The sequence below is a fragment of the Anneissia japonica genome, unplaced genomic scaffold (genome assembly GCF_011630105.1).
Source record: "Anneissia japonica isolate Jap-2015-1 unplaced genomic scaffold, ASM1163010v1 scaffold640_len1575945_cov177, whole genome shotgun sequence".
Taxonomy (NCBI): domain Eukaryota; kingdom Metazoa; phylum Echinodermata; class Crinoidea; order Comatulida; family Comatulidae; genus Anneissia; species Anneissia japonica.
This window is the reverse complement of record NW_022684376.1, coordinates 1,474,747-1,500,961: the sequence shown is the minus strand read 5'-3', so window position 1 is coordinate 1,500,961 and position 26,215 is coordinate 1,474,747. Positions and strand designations below refer to the sequence as shown.

Here is a 26,215-nt window from a genome sequence, read left to right as displayed (position 1 = left end):
CAACAGATATTGTAAACGCATTTGATTCAAATAAGCTAGATTACAGGTCTAACTTTTACCTTTTTTGGATTTTTTGTAGACATGTTACTTTGGCTGGACTCTTGTAAACGATTACTCTGTATTCTTTTAACAAGTGTTACAGATGTAATGACACAAGATACTACTACGATGATTGCCGGAATTATAAATTGTGTTAAAGGTTGCCACAAGTCAAACTCATCATTCAAAAACATAATCCATTGTATCTACAGAAAGATGTTGATAAGCAAAAGCAATTTTAGAGACAAGATTCTCACTATTAATATTTAGAATGACCAACATATGTGCAAGTATTTACCATTAGCAGGGTTTTTAGGAAGAAGGGGAGCACGTCTCCCAAATAAATTTGGGTCCCCCACTCTATCAAAGCAGTTGCAGAACAGAGAGAGCACTATCAATATTTGAAAGTCCTCTCTGGGTCCCTCTATTTCAAATTCTTGGACCCACACTGGATAGGACCACATCTAGACATAAATATGCAATAGCCTACCAACCAAGTTATTGTCCACCTTTTATAATATAGTTATCTTGAGTTAGAATCCATTGTAAATGCATTTTTTCCCAAATTGGTTTCCTCCCCAGAAATCTTTTATATCGGTCATCTAAACCTAGCATATGTGTTAGCTCCGGGGGTAAGTTCAAACTACAACACCCTACAAAAATATGGAATCTCCTCCACTTCATTCTCAAGCCAGTACATTAAAAAACTAATATTCATTCATGAAAATTCGTCCAATATCCGTATATTCGTATCTGGGGACTCCGCCCTTTGACTAATCAGGAGCCCAAGGCGGCCCTTAGCTAAAATGCCCACTTCACTTGTCTATCCCCTTCCCTGTTAGGCATCCAGCCCCTTAGGCGGGCAGATCATGGTGCCATCACTGTATCAACTACTGTTTATAAAAAATACTGGCAGTTAATCTATCAGCTACTTACCATAAACAAAACATGAATTGAACACAAGATCGAAATCACCCAGATACTTCCTGTAACTAATAGTTTTCTTTTGAAAGTGATGACAGTGTGAACTCTAAGTGGGTATATCAAAACGTAGCATCTTAAAATAGAAAAACACAATCAGACTTGACTAAGTCTGGTATGTCGACAGATAATAAACGTACATATAAAATACAGGCAAAAATACAAATCCAAGCTAGCACCTATATAAGTTTCTACAGCAACAGAAAAAGATCTTGGTCCAGTATTATTTGAGCGAAGCCCCAACAGATCCACTAGAAATGATCGAACTGGTATTCGCAGTACTACCAGCTTTTTTTTCTCTAAAAATATGACTCTGAATAGTTTACAACTCAGTTAACTCATTAAATCCCTTTGTGGTATGCTCTACCCCAAATGACGCTTTTAAAATTGTCGATATATTTTTAGTTACATTATGTTTTTGTTTAAAGTAAGATTAAAATAGCATTACTCAAACAATTATTTCAATTATACCTGAAATGTATTCCTAACTTGTTTTTATAATAAACAGTGAATATTAATTTTTGAAGGACATGAACAATTATAATCACTATAGCTAACGTTGCAAATTAAATACTTTGTTTTTTGGATAAAACCTAGGCCTATAGAAAGTTTAATGATGTTATTAAAATATTGTTTTTATGAATAAAATTTTAAAATAATTATTAAAAAAATTCAATGGATACGTACCTGTATAAATTGTCATAATTAGTATTACTATTATCATTGTTCTATAGTTAGTGTTTTCATAGCTATTATTAATATCATTATTATATATATATACATACATACATACACATATGCATACACCCATACATACATACATACATGCATTCATACATGCCTACATACATACATATATCTCAATAAAATTACAACAGCTTTCAAAGATACCATTTAGGCTGAGCCTAACTGTTTTATTTTAAAAATTCGCCTACCATCTGGCCTTATGTACTTCTTCATCTTTATGCATGCCTTTTTAATTCGTCTCAGTTCGCATACTTACCATAAACTTTCACTGCATTTGTTCAAAAAATACTTTTAGTGCTTATAAGCATTTTTACACCGAAGATGGCAGTTGAACTGCTGAAACATGTTTGTACCATGAATTTTTATAATAAAACAGTTAGGCTCAGCCTAAACAGTATCTTTGAAAGCTGTTGTGAGATTTATTGCATGTCTGCTGTTACACCGTCCATTTGGTAATATATACATACATAATTATATATAGTTAGAGGATACTGAATCAATCTTACGATATGTTTCTACTAAGAGAGCAATGGTTCTTGAATCATTGGTAATCATGAGATTACCAAGATAAAAATAAATACTGTGCCATAAAAAATCTTTCTTGGCCTTCTGGACATAATATTACTTTGGTACGAAAGGTTGGTTCTTTGGCACAATGAAAGATTCCATTCTTGGACTTTTGTTTCTACTGCCATAGAAAATAATATTTTTAAGAAACTGTTTTTCTACACCAAGAAACACACTCATATACAATTTACAGCATCCTCCTCTACTTGGGGAGTACAAATACAAATACCTGTCTCTTATACACATCTAGATGTGTATAAGAGACAGGTATTAAGCATACTACCGTACCTCTCCAAATTAATAGATGCGATTGTCAGGGCTGAACATAATTGTGATTGGAATTCCAAGAATAACATAACTAAATACGCCTTCGTAGAAAGCAGAAAGGGGGAAGTCGGAAATGCAATAGGTTGCAAAGTAGCATATATGAACAATGGGAAATACGTTAAACAGACGAAAAGATCGGTTACTGCAAGGTTTACTAATAGAAGGACGGGTGCACCTCGTAACTGTCTGCATCGGCGAATCAAGAAAAGAACGATGACATTTCCAGTACATCCAATTATAAATAAAACAATCTGGATACAAGTAAACAGATACAGCACAGTGCAATTGAATTCAACTTCAAATGAGAATGCGATGGAAGTGGAATTTGGTCTGTTAAAAAGATGACAATCTCCGAATACAGTTATGGTGTAATTTTTTGTCACTGGGGTCATTTCAAATGATAGTGTGCGTTACTTGTCACAACGAAAATACGCCTATTAATTCTTTCTGGATCTGGTAACACCTAACGAATTAAAAAAGAGAAACAATTGCTTCATTAATAATAATATTAATAATATTCATACAGAATAAACCTAATGATTAATGCAAATGTTAATGATGATCGTACGTAACAAACACCGTATTAGTTGATTAGAGAAACATGGTATAGAAAGTGAAAATTATCATTTAATGCGAAGCGAAATTATTCATAAAGAGAAAACAGAAAACATAACAGAGGTATCTTGGTCTCCAAATTAAAAATAATAAATACATTAATTAATTATCATTTATCGCGTTGGAAAATCGATAAAGAATATGGGTTTATTAGACGTAATATACGTTCTAAAGGCCCTGTCAGACTATCAAATTTTCTTTGACAAAAAAAAAACAACAACCTTCCGTATGCCTATATTATTATATAGTCATGATGTGCCTATTATTCCCATGTTTTTGTCCAATATAATTTGATATTCTGGACAGAGCGTAAAAAATTGCAATCAATGTTTTCTTTGCAGTTCTCAGCTAGAATATAATGCATTTGAATTTAGAACCCACATCAGAAATTACCTAATTGATCAAACCGAAATCATACAAAGAGGCTAACATATTATATTATTGTATTATTATTATTATTATTATTATTATTATTATTATTATTATTATTATTATTATTATTATTATTATTATTATTGTTATTATTATTAGTATTATTAGTATTATTATAGGTAGGATGATTATTTTTATTAGGTCTATTATTATTATTATTATTATTACTATTATTATTATTATTATTATTATTATTATTATTATTATTATTATTATACATAGGATGCAGTGGAGTAATTTAAGTCTGAGGCCTCACGGGCCCTACCCTGAAGGCTAGTGGGGGTCCAAATTCCCGTCCACTATGGTATTTTTGACATTTTAAAGGTGTCTTTTGTGTTTTGTACATATTCTGCTCATTAGGGCCCGATCGGCCCATGGTTCTGGCAAAAAATATAAATGCCCATTAATATCCAGGGCACCTTAATGTACGGGGGGACATTGCTTTAGTCCGTGAGAGCTCATGGATGTGACACACAGTAAGGGAATGTATAGTGTGGCAGATAGGCCTATGCGGCTTCTTGGCCTATTAGTTGGCTACCGTAAATGCTCGAATAATCGCGTTTGGCGCTTATAAAATGTTTTGGAGGCTTTAGTTCTCAAAGTTTTTCATTACACACAACAACATTATAACATTATAATTTCCATTAGCGCCACTTCGCTTATTCGAGCATTTACGGTAACCCTTTTAGAGGGACGTAAATACACCCTTATCGCTCCCTTCATACCAAAACACAGGATAACACGCAGTCAAAATGTCCCAAACAGATGCAATAGAAATAGAACTGTCACAAACAGATGGATATGTTTTGTGCAAGAAAATGTTGAATTGAAATTCCTAATAGGCCTGTATTTCTATTGCACTAACATCAACATATTAATTCAAACTATAACAGCATTTCAGTAGCATTTGTGTGCTTAGCCATGGGGTGGGATCATGCAAGCGATAAAAGCAGAAAAAACATATAAGCTTATAACTTTAAAATACACACAGTAAAAATAAGGTGCATATTACAAATAATATGATAAGGAAAACAAACATATAACATCATTTATTTATTTATTTTTTAGAATCCGAATTTGTACGGCGACTTTCACATTCCTGAGAATATACAAGGTCGCTGGCATCGTATTTCCCTGGTCACGGGATACTTAGTTGACAAACCAGCACAGTTTTGTGCAACTTTCTCTGCTCCCTGGGAAGATCCCTTGTCATGCTGCTTACACGCACAGCCACATACGTTCAATGCCACACTATCCTACCAGGTACCTTATAATACCCCTGGGTGGAGAGAGGCAAAGGTAAGTTCACAGTGGACGCTTGGCTTGATTTTTTAGGTTCGTGTGCAAAAAAGAAAAAAAAATCCTCATTTTTTTCTTCACCGCGAAGACACCGTGCACCGCGATAAAAATTGAATTGTAATTGAAAATTACTTTCGTAAACCAAGGTTAATTAGAACCCGAAGAAAGTTACTTTAAATTCAATATAAAGTGTGAACAATTAAGCAATTCCTTGAATCAATGAACCCTAATACTCTAAACAAACTGAACGTTTAATAGGAATATTCTGGACCTATTTTAAAGACTCAAGGAACGAAATTAGAGAGCCACCGAGGCCTCCTCCTAATACTATCCTAGGCTGTATAGCATAGCGTAGTTATGAAATCATCCCAAGATGCCTGTCTGCACCGACCAAAAAGTTAGTGACAGTGACTATTCTCTCTCGAATGCTTTGAAAAATGTTTATTTCTTTGACGAATGTGAAAAATTAAACAAGTTCTTCTAAACAAATTACAAAATAGCCTAGGCCAGTTGTTCATTGTATCCGTACAGTATGTTTAGTTAATTTTTTCAAGCATAATCTAAGCTTCGTATAAAAATTTTCCTATAGTGTACTATGCGGAGCTCTACTAATTGCTTATTATTGTTATTATTAATAGTACTAATACAAATACAAATACTAATACTTATATTAATACGGTACTTATACTAATACTTAATGCTAATACTAATTGTAACAATACTAATACAATACTATATATTACTTATACTAATACTTATACTAATTCTAATACTATACACTAATAATAATTACAATAATAATGATAATAATAGAAATTATAATTGACATAATGAGAACTGATATAAAAATTATAAAGTAAAAAATATCATTACAAAATTATGAAGTAAAAAAAGACAAGTAAAACATATTTTTTCAATTCAATGAGACATATATTTTCTTTCACTGCAAAAAAAATATAGTAAAGACAAAACATATTAATAAAATGATTGCTTACGTTTGTTGTTTTCTCCTTTGCATCAAAGGTTGTTAGCAAAGGCTGATGAATCGCCACAAAATGAAACTATCGTATTATCGTACTTATATAATCTTCAATCCTTTTGTCTTATTAAGTGACGTCGTTGTGTGGGATTTTTACAGCAACATTTAGCCCAATCAATTTGGACTAGCAATTTGTTTTACAAAAAAATTATTCTATGCCGAATAGAGTGCCTATATATGGTCATGATGTGATAACCATATTTAGGAATATCACATGTTTTTTACAAAGATTACTTTGTTTGTTGTTTTCCCTGCTGCAGCAAAGGCTGATAAATCGCCACAAGATGGAAGTATCGCATGATCATACCATGATACCGACTTGCTTGTTTGTTTTGTGATTTGTTTTTGTTATTTTTGGCATTTAAGATTAGTTTCGTTTTTTAAGATTAATTTAATATTTAAGATTAGTCCGGGGCCTAATTACAGGCCTTGGCCACCTTGGTTCCGGCATTATTGTACAGTAGTTAAGTAACAAGTGAATAAATACCTGTAGGCCTACTCAACGATTATCAAAAAAAAAAAAAATTAAAAAATGGGGGAAATTAATAGTCACCAATCCCTTCGTCTTAACTTAACAAGTGAGAATGAGTGACACCGTTTTGTGGGATCTTCGCAAAATTTAGGCATATGTCACATGCTTTGGTCAGATAAAATTTGGTGGAATGGACAGGGTTTAATCGGGTGTGGCCACATCAGAACGAGTCATTGTACCGTTTGTCAGTTAAAATCATAACATTTGTATGTGTGATGTGACGAAAATAGACCCATGTTTATTATCAAGCACATGCATAAGTTACACTTAATGCAACTTATTTTACACTTTAATGGGAAATGCGGGTTATTTTGCATGTTTATGTTGACAGTTAATACAGTTAAGTTGTTTCAGTAATCTTGCCTTCAAAGTTAAGCTACTTTATATTAGTATTAATGTAAATTTGAAAAAAAAAATGCTACTTTTACGCTGCGCAGTAAAAGCATAGCCTTCCCACGGTATGGTTTTATTTTTCTGAGAATTGAAAAGTATTTGAAACCAATCTTACCAAACTTTGGCTATCGTGGTGACAAACAGTTTACTACAACAGCGACGACGAGGAGGGTGGAAATTATGATGGTATTTAGCATAAATTTCAGATTAGTGAAATATTAATCAATGCAAATGAGAAATTTGCGTATTTACACACGTACCAAAAACAAGGCTCATTTTGTTATTAACATCTCGCATTCTGCCAAGTTTGAAACCAATCAAACTTACTAAACATTAGTTATCATGGTAAATAGCCTAAATTACCTGATTAGTGAAATATTAATTATGCAAATGTGTAATTAGCATATTCACACACGTACAAAAAACAATAGGCTCCGTCTTCTTATTACCATCTTGCATACAGCTAAGTTTGAAACTAATTCGACTTACCAAACTTTAGTTATTGTGGTAACAAACAAATGACCAACAACAAAAACATCAACATGAAGAAGAACATAGGAGGCTAATATATTGTGACACCAAACATTGAAAATACTTTTTGCACAAATGGTTCTGGTGGTGGAACAAGTCTTCTCGGATAAGGACTATGAACCGTAGGCCCAGTAGTGTACGCAATTGGGCTTGTGTTCACTTTGGACCCAGTACATTTCGAGACGAGCAGAGGGGTTACCCCGGTGTACTGATGGTCCATATATTCCCTGTTGTGGACAGACGATAGTAGCTGGTACCGATTTACCGGGTAGCTGAGACATGAAGAGACCCTTAAAGGAGAAGAACGTTACTGTACGAGCTAGTCCACAGCGCTTTGAGACTCCGGTATAAAGTACTATATAATTCGAACTACATTACATTAAATTGCTGTTTAGTAATTATGAATCGAATGTTTAGAAGGTAGTTTTCTCTGAAAGTAAATTACTGGATTCTTTTGCTACAAGTAGAAGAGTTAGCTTAAAACATGACGGCAATTGTCAATTATGAGCGCAACTCATAATTCCATAATTCATAAACCCCAACCTCGAGGTCGGGGTTTCAATCCCTCGCTGTGCATTTCCCTTGTGTCCTTGAGCAAGACTTGAGCATTGCTTCTCTTCACCCAGGAGTATAAATGGGGACCCAATGACCAGGGAAAAAGAACTTCAGCGCTTCGTAACTGAAAAGTAAGGCACTATACCAATAACAAGTAACAAGTAACTGTATAAAGTGATTTTTAACTATAGTACTTTTCTAAGCATATTTCTAGCGGGGAGAGAAGATGTGGTACCATCAAATTTAAGGATTGTGCGAAATTTTCCCTCTAGCCAAATTAATGGTAATTACAAAAAATGCTGATTCCTCATTTTCCACTTTTAATCTTTAAACATTTTTCTTTTTATGCATATAGATTGTGATGTGAATATTGATCCGGATATATATTTTTATAATAAAATAAGATTTTGATTGTCAATATTATACGGACCAACAATTTAAGTCAATTACTGATTATCAGAAAAATAAAGAGTTGTCTTTAATACATTTCAATTTTAGAAGTATGTCTGCTAATTTTGAAAAAGTCGTTCATTATCTACATACATTAAACGTATCATTTGATATTATAACTTTATCCGAAACATGGGCTAAAGGAAATAATAGTTACCACATGGATGGATACCAATCATATTACATCTCAAGGGAAGGAAAGTCCGGGGTGGTGTTGCAATTTTTGTTAAAAGAACCATTAAACATAAACCGTTACCGAAGTTAACATTTCAACGGCCAAACTGTTGAGAATGCGTCTCAGTTGAAATTGTCGGTGACAGGAAAAGAAACATAGTAATAAGCTGTATCTCGGACTCCTGGAACTGACTTGGTGTTATTTAATGAACAAATTTCTAATATTCTACAGGAAAAAAGAGGCAAGAAAATGTTTGTATGTGGTGATCAATATTGATCTTTTAATTTATGAAAAAAATTGGAATACAAACTACTTCTTAAACTTGCAGTGCCGGATCCGGTGGGGGGGGGGGCAAAAGGGGCAATTGCACCCCCTAGAATTTCCTGAGCAAGCAAAATGTAAAAATCAGCCATGTAGGTTAACATGTAACATGTAAATAAAGGCTCTAAAATTCTAGTTTATGTAGTAATTGTATGCTTAAATTTTGCATCTTTACAATGTCATTTTCAAAAATTTTCCACACCGTGGGAGGAGGACACCCACTCCCACACCCTCCCCCCTCGGGCGCTGCGCGCGATCGGCATGCGAGCAAGCTCGCATGTTACCCCCCCCCCCACCATTTGGTTCTGGATCCGGCACTGACCTGTTATTTAGTGATGGCACTTTTCCATTGATAACAAAACCAACAAGGGTAACTGAGACAAGTGCATCTCTTATTGACAACATATTCACTTCAGAACTTGAAGCTACTGTGAAAAGTGGTGTATTAATAAATTACAGAAAGTATACCTAACTCTTTAAATAATAAATGATATTTATCGAGTATCTCCTTTTCTTAGTTATATCTTATTTGCAGATGACACTAATCTAACATGCTCCGGTAAAAACTTACAACAACTATGTGATTTAGTAAGTATGGAGTTAAATAAATTGTCCACATGGTTTGCAGTAAAAAAAATTTCTTTAAATATTAAGAAGAGTGATTATATGATTTTTTATTCTAAAAATGTAATTAATGAAACGAATATAACTATAAATGGTGTTGAACTTGAACGGGTCTACAGTAAAAAATTTCTTGGCGTGCAAATAGACTGTAAATTAAACTGGAAGAGTCATTTTAAATTAATAGAAACAAAATTTGCCAAACACATTAGTATAATTTATAAATTAAAACACCTGTTAGAAAGCAAAGTATTATTTACCTTATATAACTCATTAGTGTTGCCTTATATGACCTACTGTTGTGAAGTGTGGGGAAACACTTATAAATCAACGTTAGAATTTTTATTTCTCTTGCAAAAAAAAAAGTCCTCAGAACTGTTGCAAAGGCAGATTACTTATGCCACACCAAACCTATTTTTTACTCGTTTGAAACTTTAAATATTTCGATCTTATTGAATTGAACACTGCTGTTATTATGTATAAAGCACATAAGAAATTGCTTCCGCCAATTATCCTGGAGTATTTTAGGCCAATCACGGAAATGCATAATTATGCTACCCGACAGCAGGAACATTTCATTTTTTGTATTAATTATAGGACAACTACACTGAAATCAATGTGCTTGACAAATAAAGGAGGTAGTCTATCGAATAGTCTACCTAGCAGTATTAAAGTTTTTAGAAATACTATTTTATTAAAAAAAATATACAAAAAGAATCTATTAGGTAAATATAATTTAGATTTATAGCGGAAATCTGTGTTTTGCTATAATTTAGAATGTTATTCTGTGTATTTTTATATACCGTATTGCCCAAAAAATTTCATTTTCACTTTAACAACAATAAATTTACGTATGTGTGTGTGTGGGTGTATGTATGTATGTACGTATGGGTGTATGTAGGGGTGTATGCGTGTATGTATGTGCGTATGTATATATGTGTATGGGTATGTAAATGTTTATATATATGTATGAATATATAGGTATCTATATAGGTATATATATGTATAACGATTTAACATTTTCTTTTATTATTAAAACTTAGCTGTTATTAGTAAGAAGATATTACAGTTATAGGAAGTCAGATTAACTTATTTACAAATTTTCTCTTATATTATTTTAGATTGTAAACACTGTACTTATTTTATGGCTTAATCGTCTATAAATATAAAGAAACTAAAAGTAATTAAGATGTTATTATTAATGAATACAAAATATAATTTACAGAAAAGAAATAGAATTTTTCCATTAAATTTTAAACTTCTTTAATTTAAGTGAAATAGGCCTTTGAATTATTTTTTAACCTTATATGTAAAAGAAATATTTAATTATGTAATTTGGGATTTCCATTTACAAGCTATACTTCAGGAATTTCCCATTTTCTTTGATCTTTAAAAATGTTGTACATTTATATTTTTCGTAAATTTTTTATGCTCAAAGGAAATAAATATTTTTGTCATTGTCATTGTTTTTTTTACCGGGCAATTTTTTCGAGGCCTTTTTTTTCAGTATCATTTATAAGTTTGTTTATACAGAGTCCTGTGTTGAATAACGATTAGTGTTGTTTGGTAAAAAAAGGAGGACGTGACTTGATGTCTGGTCACCATGAAATGTTTTATTAATAAATAACAGCATGCATTAACTTTACATCCATTTTAAACACATTTAACCTTTCTTCCTAATTTCGCTCTAAATAGAGAAATCTAAATTCCACATTGGAGTGCCAATACAGAAATCTGGTCTCCTGTAGAGTCGCGGGATGGTATCTGGAAATCGGAGTGGAGGCCTCCACACTCCCGCCGCGAACAGGCAATAATCATCGAGGAAATTAATCCTCCAGCAAATTAACGTTATTTGCATGTTTCTACAAGGTTTTATTACTGCATTATCAATTGTCTCCTGAAATGAGTGCCAATATTCAGAGCTATGTACATTAAAATATAGATGTGTTAAGAAAACTCCTTTAATAGCCTGGTTGTAAAATTTGGGGCGATCTCGGGGTTCGGTCTCGAATTAAAAACCTCTACAGACCACGGTCTAGAAGTGGTCTCCAAACAGCATAATTAGAGGGTAAACGAACCTGAAACCTCTAAGCAGACCGAAGTTAAACGTATGCCTCCAAAAGACAACATGGGACAACCATTTCAAAAAAAATGTTCTTTTATTCGCCTAATTGAAACTGTTTATAACACATGGCGAAAAAAATCTGAGCAGCATATACTGTAAATAAAACAAAATTTACAATTTATTTCACATAAAGAAAGATTTTATTTCCTCCTATGTTATTTGGCCTTTCCTTATGTTCCTAATCTTTAAAAACAGCTCTCCAAAGAATTTCTGATTCATAGCCAGTGGTCTAAAACTCAACATTGCTTCTTAAAACTAGCTCAAATATGCATAAAATGATAATACGCACTGTAATGTTAAGGCTAACAGGGTAAAAAAAAGGTGATATTTCAGATACCAAATGAACATGTCTAAAATGAAGCAGTTTATTGTCTTGGACATTTTGACACACTTTAAAAAAAAAATCGGTCGGAAAATGGGACAATGAAGGGCCAAAAAATTGAAAAGGGGGAAGGGGGAAAAGTGGCCTTTTGACGGTTAAAATAGGCCTATGTGAAAAGGGTCATAACCTTTTTCTGAAGTCATATCATGATGATATGGGTATCTATGTTTTTGAGGCCAAGGAACTAGTTAGTAGTGAAATACTTAAAAGTTTTAATTACAGTGGTCAAATAATCATTTTATATAGCAATGACCATTTGCCCCTGGATCTCCATGTTTCTGCACACACAGTGGCTACCAACAAATTAGTAGTAAATATTTTACAAATTCTACACAAAATTCTGCAAAAAAAGTTATTAAATCCTGGGAACGCAGTAAGTGAGTTGTCGTAATTGTACAGTATTTAGTAATCATCGCACATAAAAATATTTTTCTAATTATTTTATTGAATGGAAAGCAGGTTAGATAAGCAAATGCCCCTGGAATTAGTATTTTACAACAGTTGTTTATTTTTTTTTTTTCTTTAATTTTATAATTGAGGGCCATTTTTTATTTCTTGATTCAATTTTTGCTTATACAGTATTTAAATATTTGAAGATTTAAAAAAATATATATCATTTCTATTACCAAATTTTTCATTGGGGCCATTTTTACCTACCTCTCATCATATGGGGCCATTTTTTCCGGGGCCATTTTTTCCGGGGCCATTCTTACCGTACACCGTAAAAAAAAGGTGATATTTCAGATACCAAATGAACATGTCTAAAATGAAGCAGTTTATTGTCTTGGGACATTTTAAAACCCTTTTTAAAAAAATCGGTCGGAAAATGGGACAATCAAGGGCCAAGAAATTGAAAAGGGGGAAAGGGGAAAAGTGGCCTTTTGACGGTTAAAATAGGCCTATGTGAAAAGGGTCATAACCTTTTTATCTGAAGTCATATCATGATGATATGGGTATCTATGTTTTTGAGGCCAAGGAACTAGTTAGTGGTGAAAGAAATACTTTTAATTACATGGATCTCCATGTTTCTGCACACACAGTGGCTACCAACAAATTAGTAGTAAATATTTTACAAATTCTACACAAAATTCTGCAAAAAAGTTATTAAATCCTGGGAACGCAGCAAGTGAGTTGTCGTAATTGTACAGTATTTAGTAATCATCGCACATAAAAATATTTTTCTAATTATTTTATTGAATGGAAAGCAGGTTAGGTAAGCAAATGCCCCTGGAATTATTTTGACTGATAAACCTAATATGTGTTGCAACACGATGGTTACATACAGCATGAACATGGAGTCTCTTCCCGTCGGGAAGAGCTGTACTTTTTAATATTAGAATCTAAAATAAATTAAATAAGCCTTTGAACCCCCCACCCACCCCAGGACCAATTCCAAGAGACTTTGAGTGACGCCCGACATCGGACCTCTTCCCCGCCTGCCACATCCTGGCGCGACATCTTCAAGGAATCTTATCTGTTCTTATTTGAGAAGACTTAATTCAACTCCAGAACCAGATGAGAGCCAGCGCAGATTATATAGCTATAGGTTGCAGCGCCCCAACATAACCGCTTTGTCATCCGACTCACAGCCCGAGTTGCACATCCTAATACAGTACTTATTTCAATCAACATTCCCAACCCTTTTCAAAACTATTTCACAAGAACATTTTTTGATCTACATAAAAATATTAAGTCAAATTAAGGCACTAAAAATATCTGAAGTTTAATATTATTTCCGAACATTTAGAGTTGCCACACCCCCTAAATTTTTCATCTCAGTTCCATCTAAATCTTTTTTTTTTCGTTCAGCTCCAACCATAGTGTGGTTGAGGTGAGTGTAGACTCGCCTGGCATTTGCAGTTCCCACTTACTTTTTTCACAAAAATATTTGATGTAAATAAAATGTGTCAAATTAAGACACTTTCGTTTGAGAGTGATATTTCGAGTTGCCAACTCAATTCAAACCACTGACACCAAGTTGGGTGTGGATACTTCTGCAGGGGTGGTGCTAAAACTTGCCGACGGGGTTCAATATTCAAGAAGAGAGCAAAGTAGGTGTGGTTGGACCTTCAAAATCTTTCCAAAGTTCATTCAACAAAGCATGATTTCATGTTTTTTTATATTTGATACATAAATTTATGTTGTGTATTACCATACTTAATATATACTGTACATCTTCAAATCTGAAAAATATTTTTAAAGTCAATTAATTATTGATGCATATTTTGTATGTTAAAACAATGTTGTACTGTATTAAATAAAGTCAGAAGATATATTTTGGATATATTTTATTTATATTACACTATGAAGTATATTCAATAGCAAACAAGTTTTTATATAACTGCTTGGTGTTTTCATCCCATAATTTATGACATGGACGGATATATTATGAATGTGTATATTTACAAATTAAGATTTAAAAATTAAACCAATTGTATTTGGAGCTAAGTGAAATAATATAGCAACTCTTCTTCCTCCTTGTTTTGTTTTTCCTTTGAACGGTCCACCTTGCGCTTGGTTTGTGGTGGTTCTGATCGAAACACAAGCTTCCGTCCGGTCTACAACAAATCAAATAAATAAATATAAAAGAAATAAATGATACACAAACAAAAGAAATACAATGAAGTCAGTTCTTTGAAGTACAGCATATTGTAATTTGTTTATAAACTTAATATTTCTGACATAATAACTCACAGATTTCTTTGGGTCAGCTTGAGCTCTCTCCAATGCTCTTCGGACACGCTCTTCCTGATGGAGCCTCTGAGCTTCTAACTTTTCTTCCCTCAAGCGCAATCGCCTCTCCTTCTCTTTGGCCTATGAACAAAAATACAAGCAGATGAGTATAAGCACAAGAAGGAGCCCAAAAATTCCTTTCTTTCAGACGGATTTACATCTGTATATCAGGAACATAATAAATATTTACCTTTTCAGCAGCTTCTACTTTTTCTGAAGGCATAATCTCAATACTTTCAAACAGTTCTTCAAGTCGATTCTCAATGTTAGTAAGCATTTGCAGAGTGCTGAAAACAACAAAACACAAAGACCAAATTGAGATGATTGTTTCACAACAGTAGCCAAAATCAGACCTAGTGTTGACTACTTTAAAATAGATCTAGAATATTAATATTAAATGTTCTGTTTCTTTAGTTTATTAAAGGGTAAACTGTTTCAAGGAATTCCTTAATTTTCCATACATAATATTGAACTTGTAGTAACTTTCTTCTTTCTTCGGGTTCTTATCAACCTTGTTTTACAAGAATCATTTTTCCATTACCATTTGTTAACAAAAAAAAACAATTAGGCAAGTGTCTGCCCTCTTTCTGCAGGTACACATCGTAGTTCTAGGTGTAAAAACACTAGTTTAGAATTCATTGCAAAGCATGATACATACTGTACAAGATGTATTCACCTTTTGCATATGAACCGACAAAAAGATGAAGCAAACTGTGCACTAACGAAAAATTAGTGAATGGCTGATAGGAAAATAACATTGGGAGTTACAATGATTCAGTCATCTTATGAATTTGTAGGTAAAATCGCTATACTACATAGTATCATTGTACCTTATGTTAGCTTCATTGTCACCAATGGTGTTCCTGTAAACTTCCTCTACCTTCTTGTTCAAAGCATCTAACATAGCTTCCTGAAAAAGGTATATATATATTTTTTTTATATTAGGATATTTGTGAAAAGTATGTTACATACAACATGTTAATTTAAACATTCTATATAAACAGTACATATTGGAACAGAAAATTCTTTGAAACATTGCAATTAAGTAAATTTTAATCAATGAAATTAAGCAATATGATACTCAAAATGAGGCTTGCCATTCCAAAACCTGCACCAGTGACCAAAAAATAAAAATTGACTTTTTAATATATTCTTATTCTCCACATTGTAAGCTTTAAGATGATGGATCCAGGGCCGCCGAGAGCGACTGTGGACTCCAGGTAAGCTTTGCTGCATGGGTCCATTGGCTGGAGGTCTGTGGAAAACCGCCCCAGTGGGGCCCAAGGGCAGAGCCCGGTGGGGGTGAAGCAAAGTCCCCCCGAAGCTATGGCTTTTTAAAGGATTAGAGGACTAAATTTAATTGATTATAGAGTGCTTAATTTCATCAATAAAATCGGCCTATAAAAACATGAAAAGTCAAAGCTATCTTTCTTTTATTCAAATGTTTATTTATTTAAATTTGTTAAAAAAAATTTTTTTTTTACATAGCAGCCCAGGCCCCTATCTTCCCCGGCCCCTTGCCCCGTACGACCCAGCCTCTCGGCGCCACTGGATGGGTCATTTACTGGAATCTACTTACTATTGCCAAAGTTATGAGTAAAAGTATTACAGCTTCTCTGTATCAAAGTATACAATACTGCCACATTCTCACGCTAATTACTCAGTTTAACATCTAGCAAGAGTACACTGGTTTTGGGATAGCATGCCTCAAATAATAAATATCAAAATATGCAAAACATTACCATACCTGATCTTCTGACTTGAACTCTCCAAATGAAAACATCCTTTTATATAGGTAGAAAGTTAAAAAAAATGTTAAAATCACAAACTGAGATATAATAATAATAAAAATAATAATAATAATAATAATAATAATAATGATAATAATAATAATAATAAAAACTTGTAATGCACAATAATATTTTCTACTCCACATCAAGAAATCCTTTTATAAAAGCCTTTGTGAAGAGTACCTACTTAGTGGTGACTTTAAAATGGTTTGAACCAACAAACTTCTGCTATGATTTTGAGGAAAATTGAATTGTGTTATTAAAAAAGTATATAATGTACACATATATGTACTAGGTTAGGGCCTAGGTATATTAATAGTATTAATGCTTTTCATTGACACTTTAATTTGTATTTAACTAACATTACAGTATAAAGTATTATTTTTAGGTTTGCTATTATTCTGTTGTTTGGTGAATGCATAATAGCAACAAAAACAAATAAAAAGAATGAAAGCTATAGAAAACAATTTTGGAGTGGCTAAAAATAATTTTCCAATATGAAATACTTCATTATATTTTAGTTTCTGTAGGGCATTATTCATCAGAAGTCAAGGTGTCAAGTCTATCATCTAATCAAAATTTGACATCTAATCTTGACCTTAGATTCAATGTCAAATTATGAAAGAATTAATCATCATAAAATGCTAAAGGGAAACTTAATCAAGCCACCAAATCTTGTATGTGAAACACTGGAACATAATATTTAACAAGAGAACTGTAGGTATAAAAATAACTAGTAGAATGAAAATAAAAGGCTGTGAATTTGACTTACTTTGATTTATGTTCTAATTCCATTGCTTTTTCTTCTTCCCGGTTAATAGTCCCTTTCAGCATATCTATCTGGCCTTTCAGAATTTCTGTCTCTCGATCCCTACAACAAAGGAAAGTTACACAATCTTCAGAAAACTTTATGATTAGGTAAAAAAATATTGTAGTGTTGCACAGTGGTATTTGAAAACACTACTGATCAGTTAAAATATCTAGGCATACCAGACAAACACTATACAGTGGCATATCCCCCCCCCCCCTAAAAAAGCTTCCTAGTTAGACCTCCCTCCTATTGAAAATGTTTGAAGCAAAAGAATCATGCTCAAGGAGTCAAAAAATCACCTCATATACAGTATACAGTAACACACCGTACTTTGCAAGTTAATGCCCCCTCACTTAATGATTGAGTTCCCCCACCCCAACAGCCGCCTACTTCAAGACTCCTAGATACAACAATGACAGTATTTATACATACATCTTAGCATGTGTAGTTTGTATCGTTTGTCGTATTTCTTCTAACGATTCTTCGGTTTCTTGACTGTTTTGAATCAGTGACAAATTCTGCTCCTCAAGCTCCTGGAAAATGTCGAGCAACTGTTGAGGATCTTTGAAAAACAACTCAGGTTCCTAAACAAAAATGCAAAGAAGAGGAAGAAGTTATAAAAAAATAAAATACTGTAAAATGTTTGAATATCCAGTGGTGTCCAGTGGGGCACAGGGGCTTTGACTATCAAAAATTCCAAATTTTCAATTCTAAAATGGACTACAAAATGTTGGCCCAACACTTGGTATCCTGAGCTCTCCATTTGACAATTACAAAATAGTAGCGTTAAAAAAAAAATGGAGCCCACTCTGCATAGAAACCTTTCACACTCATAATTAAACCATGGATGTGCACCCACTGCAATCTGGTTAAAGAGAAACACTGGTGCAACTTGGAATAGAAGTGCGCTCACAGCAACTTGGTACTTAAAGTGTTTGCATGATCGATTGTGTGGAGAACAAATAAACATTACAATACAGACAAATCATTGAGGTATGAATTGGTACAACTCAATAACAGATTGCAGGGAGCACTGTCACATTGTTGTAAAATTAGCAGTTAGGTTTGTTCACACAAGAACTCTCTTCTCTTTCTAAACTCTTTATTATAGTGTAAGGACTTGCGAATATTAACCCCTCAAGATTATGTAAATTAGCTTGATTATTAACCCCTTAAGATTCTGAAAATTAGCTTGGTTATTATACCCTTTCCAAAATCTGAAAATTAGCTTGATTAATATAACCACTCAAGATTCTGTAAATTAGCTTAATTATTAACCCCTCCAGATTCTGTAAATTAACTTGATTATTAACCCCTCAACATTCTGTAAATTAGCTTGACTATTAACCCCTCAAGATTCTGTAAATTAGCTTGATTATTAACCTCTCAAGATTCTGTAAATTAGCTTGCTTATTAACCCTTCAATATTCTGTAAATTAGCTTGATTGTTAACCTTCAAGATTCTGTAAATTAGCTTGAATTTAAAATTACCTCATCTGTACTGTAATCAGAATCAGATTTCTGACTTTCAGTGTCAATCTGAACCTTAGTCACAGACCTTTGAAAATAAAGAAGAAACATAAAATCAGTAATGAGGAATACACTGTTAATAAATATTAGTCAATGAGCCCAGTGGTCTTTGACTTGGCCCTGTGAGGTACAAATATACCCTTTCCCATCTCAAGATTAAGCCTGTTGTAATCCATTATCTGGGCCAACAAATTTGTCTGTGGTCTATGTAAGCGCTTGCCTGTCCGCTAACCATCTGTGATAGTCTGAATATATTGTCATTAAAAAACACCTGTCATGCTAAGTGTAGACTGAGTTCCAGCCCCTAATTTTGTCGTAATCAGTGAAAACTATTAAAAATAAATCTATTTTGGCACCAATGGCGTTCCATATTACATATCTGCATGGCATTCCATAATATGCATTTTCTAATTCCCATCCAAATTCAAATAACATAACAAAACCAGATGCTGGTGGCGCTCTTCAAAATTATCTAACGCTACAAAGTCAATAAATTAGGGACTTGTGGCAAGTCTATGCTAAGTGTTGTTGCATCATGGTCGTAGGAAATCATGTTATTATTATATTTATCCTAATATATGGCTTAGTAAAAAGTTACCTCTTCCCTGCAGATCCTTTCTTCAATGAATTTCTTGAGGCTGATGATCTTATACTTCCTGTTTCTGATAGAAATTAAAGAAATTCATGTGTATAGATATTTAAAACATCGGTTTGATTTGAAATGCAACCGGTAAACAATAATTTTAAGACAAAATGTTAAATAAAAGTACATACTCCGATACATGGCAGATAAAGCTGCTTATCCCGGTTTCAGAGACAACCATAATAATACAATTTGCCATCTTTAACTTGCCTCAACTTGCCTGTAACTTCTGGGCCAGTAGAAAGCACTAAGTGCTTATTAAGCTTAGTTTCCATGCAATTGCTACACGATATCGTTGACAGCTTTTGGTGATGGTGATTTGTCGATTGAATCAGGGAGCCTAATAATTGCATCAGCGACAGTGTAGCGATTTTAAGGAAACTAGGCTTTATATGGCTCAATTGCAATAAAGCGCGGTATTAAACAAAAAAAATTTAATGGATGATTTCTCCATTCCTCATTAAGCCAAAACATAAAAGTGCTGAATAAGAAGTAGTATAATACCCCATTCAGACTAGCATCGCATTGCGATCGGTTGTAGCAATTGCGACACCCAATCGCAAAGTAAAATCGTGTGTAAAAGCTCACCAATAGTAGTCGATATGTAATCGATATCGCAATTGTTACCCATTGCGATTGGGTGCTACAATCATTATTACTCCTGATTACCACGGAATCTGATCACAACGAATCACAACGAATTCCACAGGCACTGTTTGGCTGAGGTCAGGCAACATTGGCCTAACCGGAGGCCTAGGCCCTAGAATGTAAAGTTTGTTTGTGTTGGTCTGAATGCGTTCGTTGATTGCGATCGGGAGTAATCAGTTTTGGATTACCACCGATTACATCGCAACCGATCGCAAGAGTGTAATCTGAATAGGGTATTAGTGAGAATGCCATATGCTTTTGTTTCAGACATACATGCCAGAATGCACAGAAATATTTCGGTATTACTACAAGGAATGCGTTACGTTTCCTTCTGTTCATTTCACACAGATGGAGCTACTGGGAATATTCTCGTAAGTCTGAAAGATCCCATAAGAACTCAACTTCTCTCTCTTACCTTTCTTTTTACCTGCTGATGATATAGACTCTCTGTCTGCATTCTTCTTTTTCCTTCTCTCTTGTCTTTGCTTTTTCCTTTCACTCAGCCATTCTTCTGGAGTAAGTGAGTCCAGGAATTTCTTATACAGCTGGTATTCTTTCAGTAGATCTTCATTTTTTGATATCTCACTACATACAAACATAGAGTTTTATTGTTATACATTTGTTTATATGAACTTATTCTAAGGTGATATAGCATGAAATTACTTCTCATTCAAATTTTACTGGCTAAACTTTAAATATGTCATCATTATGTACATCATAATTCTGTGATTAGTTAGTTATTATATTGAGTGTAGGCTCATTTAATGTTTTGAAGCTAAGAATGTCAAGACAATTATCTAATAAAAGATTAATAATCACAAAAGATACAATTGATATATTTGAGATTTTCCCGCATAGTATAATTTTTTTACTCTTTTTCTTTAATTATTCATATCTGAAAAACAAATCCAATCTTACAAACAAAAACACATCCAAAATAAAAGAAGAGGAAATAATTAAAAAAAAAACACCTTAAAAAAAGACTCTTGATTGGGGTAAATATTTCATTATGATCAGTGCAAGGTGTGATGCATTGACATAAAGAAATTCTCCTATTTCATATTTTATGTTGCCACTTGATAAGCTCTTATATAAAATGCACAAAAATCAAAAGTAAAGGAAATACTTCCATTTGTAACCAAGTTTCTAAACCAAGTACTGTTAACAGAATAAAGGGTCAAGTATTCCACTGCAACAAAAAGAATCATTGCATTATTATCAATATTGATTGCCCAAACGGTTTTTCAATTAGAATGTAATGTGAGTGAGAAATCAGCTACTAAGTTACTAGAGGGCGATGTTTATCTTACCTCCTGATCAGCATGATTTGTGCATTAATTTTCTTGATTTCATTAACTTTCTCCAGTTTAGCCTTGGTTTCTGCTTCAGCTCTAGAAGAAAAAACAGTCTTTGCATAAACCTTGATGAAATTATGATATGGTACTTTCTACACTTGAATAAATTTATAAAATGAGGAGTTTATATAGTATAAGTCATATTATTTTTTTCATATTTGTTAATATGATTTATATGTCTTTTAATTAAATGTTTTTGAAATTTAACAAATAATCTAAAATAACCTAAAGAAAATTATAGCAAATATATCATTAATGAATGAATGTATGAATGAATGAATAAATGAATATAAATGAATGAATAAAAAAACACAAATGACAATAACAATGTTCTGATCATAGGCCTATAAACAGTGCTTCCAACAGATTATTAAAAACACTTTGCACTTTAACACATAGGCACATAGATACATGAACAGTGCACCCCCTCTAATTACAAGACCCCTCTAATTCAACCACTTTTCTAAGAACCAAATAACAATCAATAATCTTTTAACAAAAAGCTAATCCTAAGTGGAGACCACCCAAAATTTTCAGGTAACAAAGTGGTCTCGAATTGGAGAGCGAACTGTATAAAATTTGAGCTTACACTTTGATGGCCTCAACAGAATTCTTGTCATTTTCCTTCAGGAATTCATCAAACATAGCGGCATCCTCTTCCAGGTACTGTTCTGCCAATTCCAGTTTCCGTTCCTCAGCTTGTGCAATTTCTTCCAGCTTTCTCATTTCGTCCCGTTTAACCCCGAGTGAGTACTGAACTAGAAACATCTCCCGCTTTTTAGCAATGTAATCTGTAAGACTTTCTTTCTCAACATGGCGATCTAAAAAAGAAAATTATGATGAGAATCTGGCAACAGATGACTTCATTGCAAAAGAATACAAGGAAAAAGGTATAATGGTTTAGTCATAAACAACAAAATAATTGAACAATTATGATAGGATATTACTTTATAGTCATTTACACAATATGAAATTTCGATGGATGTGCAAGATTATATGCTACTATGCTACTGATGCATTGGGGTCCAGCAACCCACTGTTAGAAAGAGTGCTAACCTGCACATAACACCAGCTAGGTATATACTGTATATATTAGATCCCAGAACCAAGGAAAAACAGATTCAGTTGACTGTACACTGTTGATCATCAAAAAACTTCCACCCTAAGAAAGTCCCCCACCCATCCCTATGAGAATCCACCATCAAATAAACCACAAAGATTTACAAAAAGATACAATTCTGTGAGGGGAAAAAAGAATGAAAATTGAATTGATGCATCACAGGGGTGACAGAAGGCAGAGGTGTTCTGCCTATACTGCTTAATTTAGAATTTAGGCACCAGCCAGGTGAATAAAATACTTGAAAAGTAACACTTGAAATTGAGCTAACCTCGAGTGACAGCTAGTGTGTAACTGGGATCATCTTTGACTGCCACTGCTTTGTCATCACCATCGGCGTTATCATCCTCGCTCAGATCCTCTTCTATATCTGCTACCGGATTCCTCATTGAAGATGTCTTCGCATTAATACGCGAGGCATATGTGGTCTTCTCATGCACCTTCAACCCTCTTTGATGGATCCTCTCCTACAAATTATGCAATATTCAAAAGCTGTAAATATTTGTGACCTTTCAACTATTAATGTGGTTGGCACAACATTATTGGTTTGGGTTTCCTTTAGGATCAGGGGTTTGAATAATAAAATTGGTGTACTGTATGTATGTTTGTTATAAATAAATGAATAGTATTTCAGTTTGATACTTACTGCTTTTTTTCTTTGCCTTTCCTTGTCCCTGAGCATAAAGATGTCATTTTCATGGGGCATCGTAAAAGGGTTGTGATCAGGTGGCAATTCTTCATGTCCTTTAATTAAAATGGTAAGTATATTAACAAATTATATAAAAATAATTTTTTCCAAGATCAGCAGAAAAACTCTGTGTCAATGGGCGTAGGTACACCCCAATGCGTGCCGCACTGTCCGCATAGTAATTTCAATCTCTTGCATTTCCTCGAGTGGATATACAACTGGACCCCTTTTCTCGTTGCGGATGGAAATTACCTCACTGAGGGTGGTGGTCAAGAGTGGACTGGTCCACATATCTAATTATCAGACCAGTAGACACAAATAACATATAAAAGTTACTTGATTGAGTTTGATTGATTGACACTATTAGGAACGTAAAGTAAAATATATTTATGTTTTGACGAAATATGTATCAAATATATTTAGATGGCAAGCAAGCAGATAATTATGTTTTCAATTACAATTTATTAAATATTATTACAAAATTTAAATTTTAGGAGACGCTATCACCTTTAAATTCAAATAAAACTATAAATTTAAAACCAATACTGTGATACGTACTGATAATGATATTATTATTTTCCTCACTATATATTACTATGCATATCGTCAATGTTGCATTTCTTTTAAACTACCTTTAAAACTTGTTAAGGGAATTTGACGCATGAACTTGACCAGTACAATACTCAAAGTGACCTGTGATTTACTGTGTACTTTGAGATGTTTTTAAGACTTTAGGCGAATTAGAAAGAAGCATTTTTGGATAGAAACATGTTCAAAGCTTGAATGTGATTGTATATAACTTGTAATATTGAATATATAATAGTGAACATTAGTAAAAAAGATGTCTCAGTGAAATTTGTTTGATTGTGAGGCCATAAATGAGGAGCAATAGATATGAACACTACAGAGTACAATGTAGTCAGTGTGGAGGTAAAAATAATTAAATAAAAAATAATGTGTTTAGAATTTGATTTTATATTTTATTTATTCGAATATAACAGTAACAGAAAACACCTTAATAAAGTACCTATTTCTAATCTTACTTACGAACAAGTGCTGAACTTGTTTCAGATTTTACAGCTTGTGGAAAGGTGACACGACCAGATTGGTGAGAAGTGGTTCCAGCACCTGAAATAAATATTAATTTAATGTTCAATTTCTAAAATAAATTACATATTTATTTACATTAATTTTTATATTCTTGACATCATAATATTTTACATTAGATATCATTATTAATTTATTAATCCATAATGGATCATTATTATATACTACCTATGTAGTACTAGGTCTAGGAAGCTGCAGCCTACGTTTATTCCTTGCATACTTACGTGACTTTTTATCTGCTGAAGCAAATGAATGTGGTGTTCCAGTCTCTGCTCTGGATACTACCCCAGACATTGTGTTTGCAAATCAGTTAAAAACCTGGAAGATAAAGTATAATAGAAAAACAAATTAACGCCTATGGCCTAGTACTAAAGATGCAATAATTGCGGCCATTGGCACGTTATACCAACCCATTATTACTACAGTTTGTGTGGTTCTGAGGATGGATTCAGACTCTGTGAGTGCCATTTCCGGTCACCCAGGTCCTTATTTTTTTTTTTTTTATCTCATTTTCGGAAACTCTCCACTGGGCTTGGGATTGGTCCTCGCCAAAAAGCTATCCTTATCTCACTCAGCTTCCGTCAGACAGCTTAGGCCTAGGCCCCAAGAAAATATACGCTGTGGCTATTTTTATGAGTCATGAAGATAGCACACAATGCTATTCTTACGACGATCGCTAGCGCATGCTCGATAGTATCCTTCATCGCTGGGGAAAATAAACAAGTCTTGAGCATACCGTGACGCTAATTCTAGCCTAGGCCCGAGTCTAGGCCTATCTCTAGGCCCAGAGAAAGGCCACACAGGCTTGGTACTGGTAGATGCCAGCCTCTGCAGTGGGGTAGCTCGGAGTGAACTACCTACATGTATGCATCTAGGAATAGCGTACATATTGACTGTAGGCCTTTTGTAGTAGTAGGCCTAGGCTAGCTGGTATCCGATCATTTCGGTCGCCCCCTCATTTCGGTCGCGCTATTTTGGTTATGCATTTCGGTCCCGGTGTATGGAGTGCCGAAGGCGCGACCGCGAATGTATAATAAGATATCCAAAGCAGTATAGGCCTAGGCGAAATGATCTGTTATTCGGCTAGCTAGGCCTAGTAATAGTACGCTAGGCCTAACTAGGCCTAGAGAGCCAAATAATTATAATAATAATAATAGTAATAGGCCTATTACTAATATTAGTTTTATACTGTAGGACCTAGCAAGCATAATTATATTACTCAGTAGTGAATCCAAAAAATTCCAATAGAGGGAGGCCTAAACTAGCTAGCTCGGCTTCTCTTTAGGCTAGGCCTACCACCACTCTCTAGCAATGCACTGCAGCTGCCGTAGCAGCAGCCATGTAGCCCTCCTCCTCGACCTCTGTCACCCCCGTCCGTGCGCTGATTTGATGCACAAAACCTTTGTATGTTTCAGGTCTAGGCCTAGGTTACATCAAGTATTGGAACAGTTAATAAGATACAAATAATGAGATAATATAAACACAATAAATATTGTTTTCTCGCTTGCCTTAACTTGAACAAAATTTTAAAAAAGAAACAAAGTTTATGAAGCCCGGACGACGGTAGTTACTGTTGCTTGGAAACCTTACAAAACGCCATCAGCGATAATGTTTCGCTTGAGTGGATCTGGATGATGAATATTCATTTTCTATATGACCTCT

General features: G+C 33.8%; 2 protein-coding genes across 2 annotated transcripts in view; both read right to left on the bottom strand.

Annotated features, from left to right (window-relative positions):
• The window catches only part of LOC117104957 (histamine H2 receptor-like), a 9,010-nt gene extending 2,905 nt beyond the window's left edge, over positions 1 to 6,105 (bottom strand). Inside the window, exons 1-4 of the mRNA XM_033245925.1 lie at positions 6,003 to 6,105; positions 2,623 to 3,124; positions 976 to 1,096; positions 60 to 245 (exon numbers count right to left, since the gene is read on the bottom strand). Coding sequence (XP_033101816.1) covers positions 60 to 245; positions 976 to 1,096; positions 2,623 to 3,053 — 738 coding nt within the window. The 5' untranslated portion in view covers positions 3,054 to 3,124; positions 6,003 to 6,105. The remainder of the gene's footprint in view (positions 1 to 59; positions 246 to 975; positions 1,097 to 2,622; positions 3,125 to 6,002) is intronic.
• An 8,131-nt stretch (positions 6,106 to 14,236) lies between these two features.
• On the bottom strand, positions 14,237 to 26,160 carry LOC117105829 (cilia- and flagella-associated protein 100-like). Its single transcript, XM_033247130.1, has 17 exons — positions 26,062 to 26,160; positions 24,778 to 24,871; positions 24,494 to 24,574; positions 23,405 to 23,502; positions 23,030 to 23,225; positions 22,231 to 22,462; positions 21,597 to 21,677; positions 20,702 to 20,871; positions 19,594 to 19,657; positions 18,957 to 19,023; positions 17,898 to 18,049; positions 17,427 to 17,525; positions 16,612 to 16,648; positions 15,695 to 15,774; positions 15,055 to 15,151; positions 14,826 to 14,945; positions 14,237 to 14,689 (listed from the first exon to the last, which is right to left on the bottom strand). The coding sequence occupies exons 2-17, from the start codon at positions 24,845 to 24,847 to the stop codon at positions 14,576 to 14,578; spliced, it is 1,758 nt and encodes a 585-aa protein (XP_033103021.1). The 5' UTR covers positions 24,848 to 24,871; positions 26,062 to 26,160; the 3' UTR covers positions 14,237 to 14,575.
• Between the last annotated feature and the right edge of the window lie 55 nt (positions 26,161 to 26,215).

Excerpts from the sequence above, each read along its gene's own strand:
- LOC117105829 (XM_033247130.1), bottom strand. The coding sequence starts at position 24,847 with ATGTCTGGGGTAGTATCCAGAGCAGAGACTGGAACACCACATTCATTT. Across the intron at positions 20,872-21,596 it reads CAAATCATGCTGATCAGGAG|TGAGATATCAAAAAATGAAG; the intron begins GTAAGATAAACA and ends GTTTGTATGTAG. Across the intron at positions 15,152-15,694 it reads GACAATGAAGCTAACATAAG|CACTCTGCAAATGCTTACTA; the intron begins GTACAATGATAC and ends TGTTGTTTTCAG.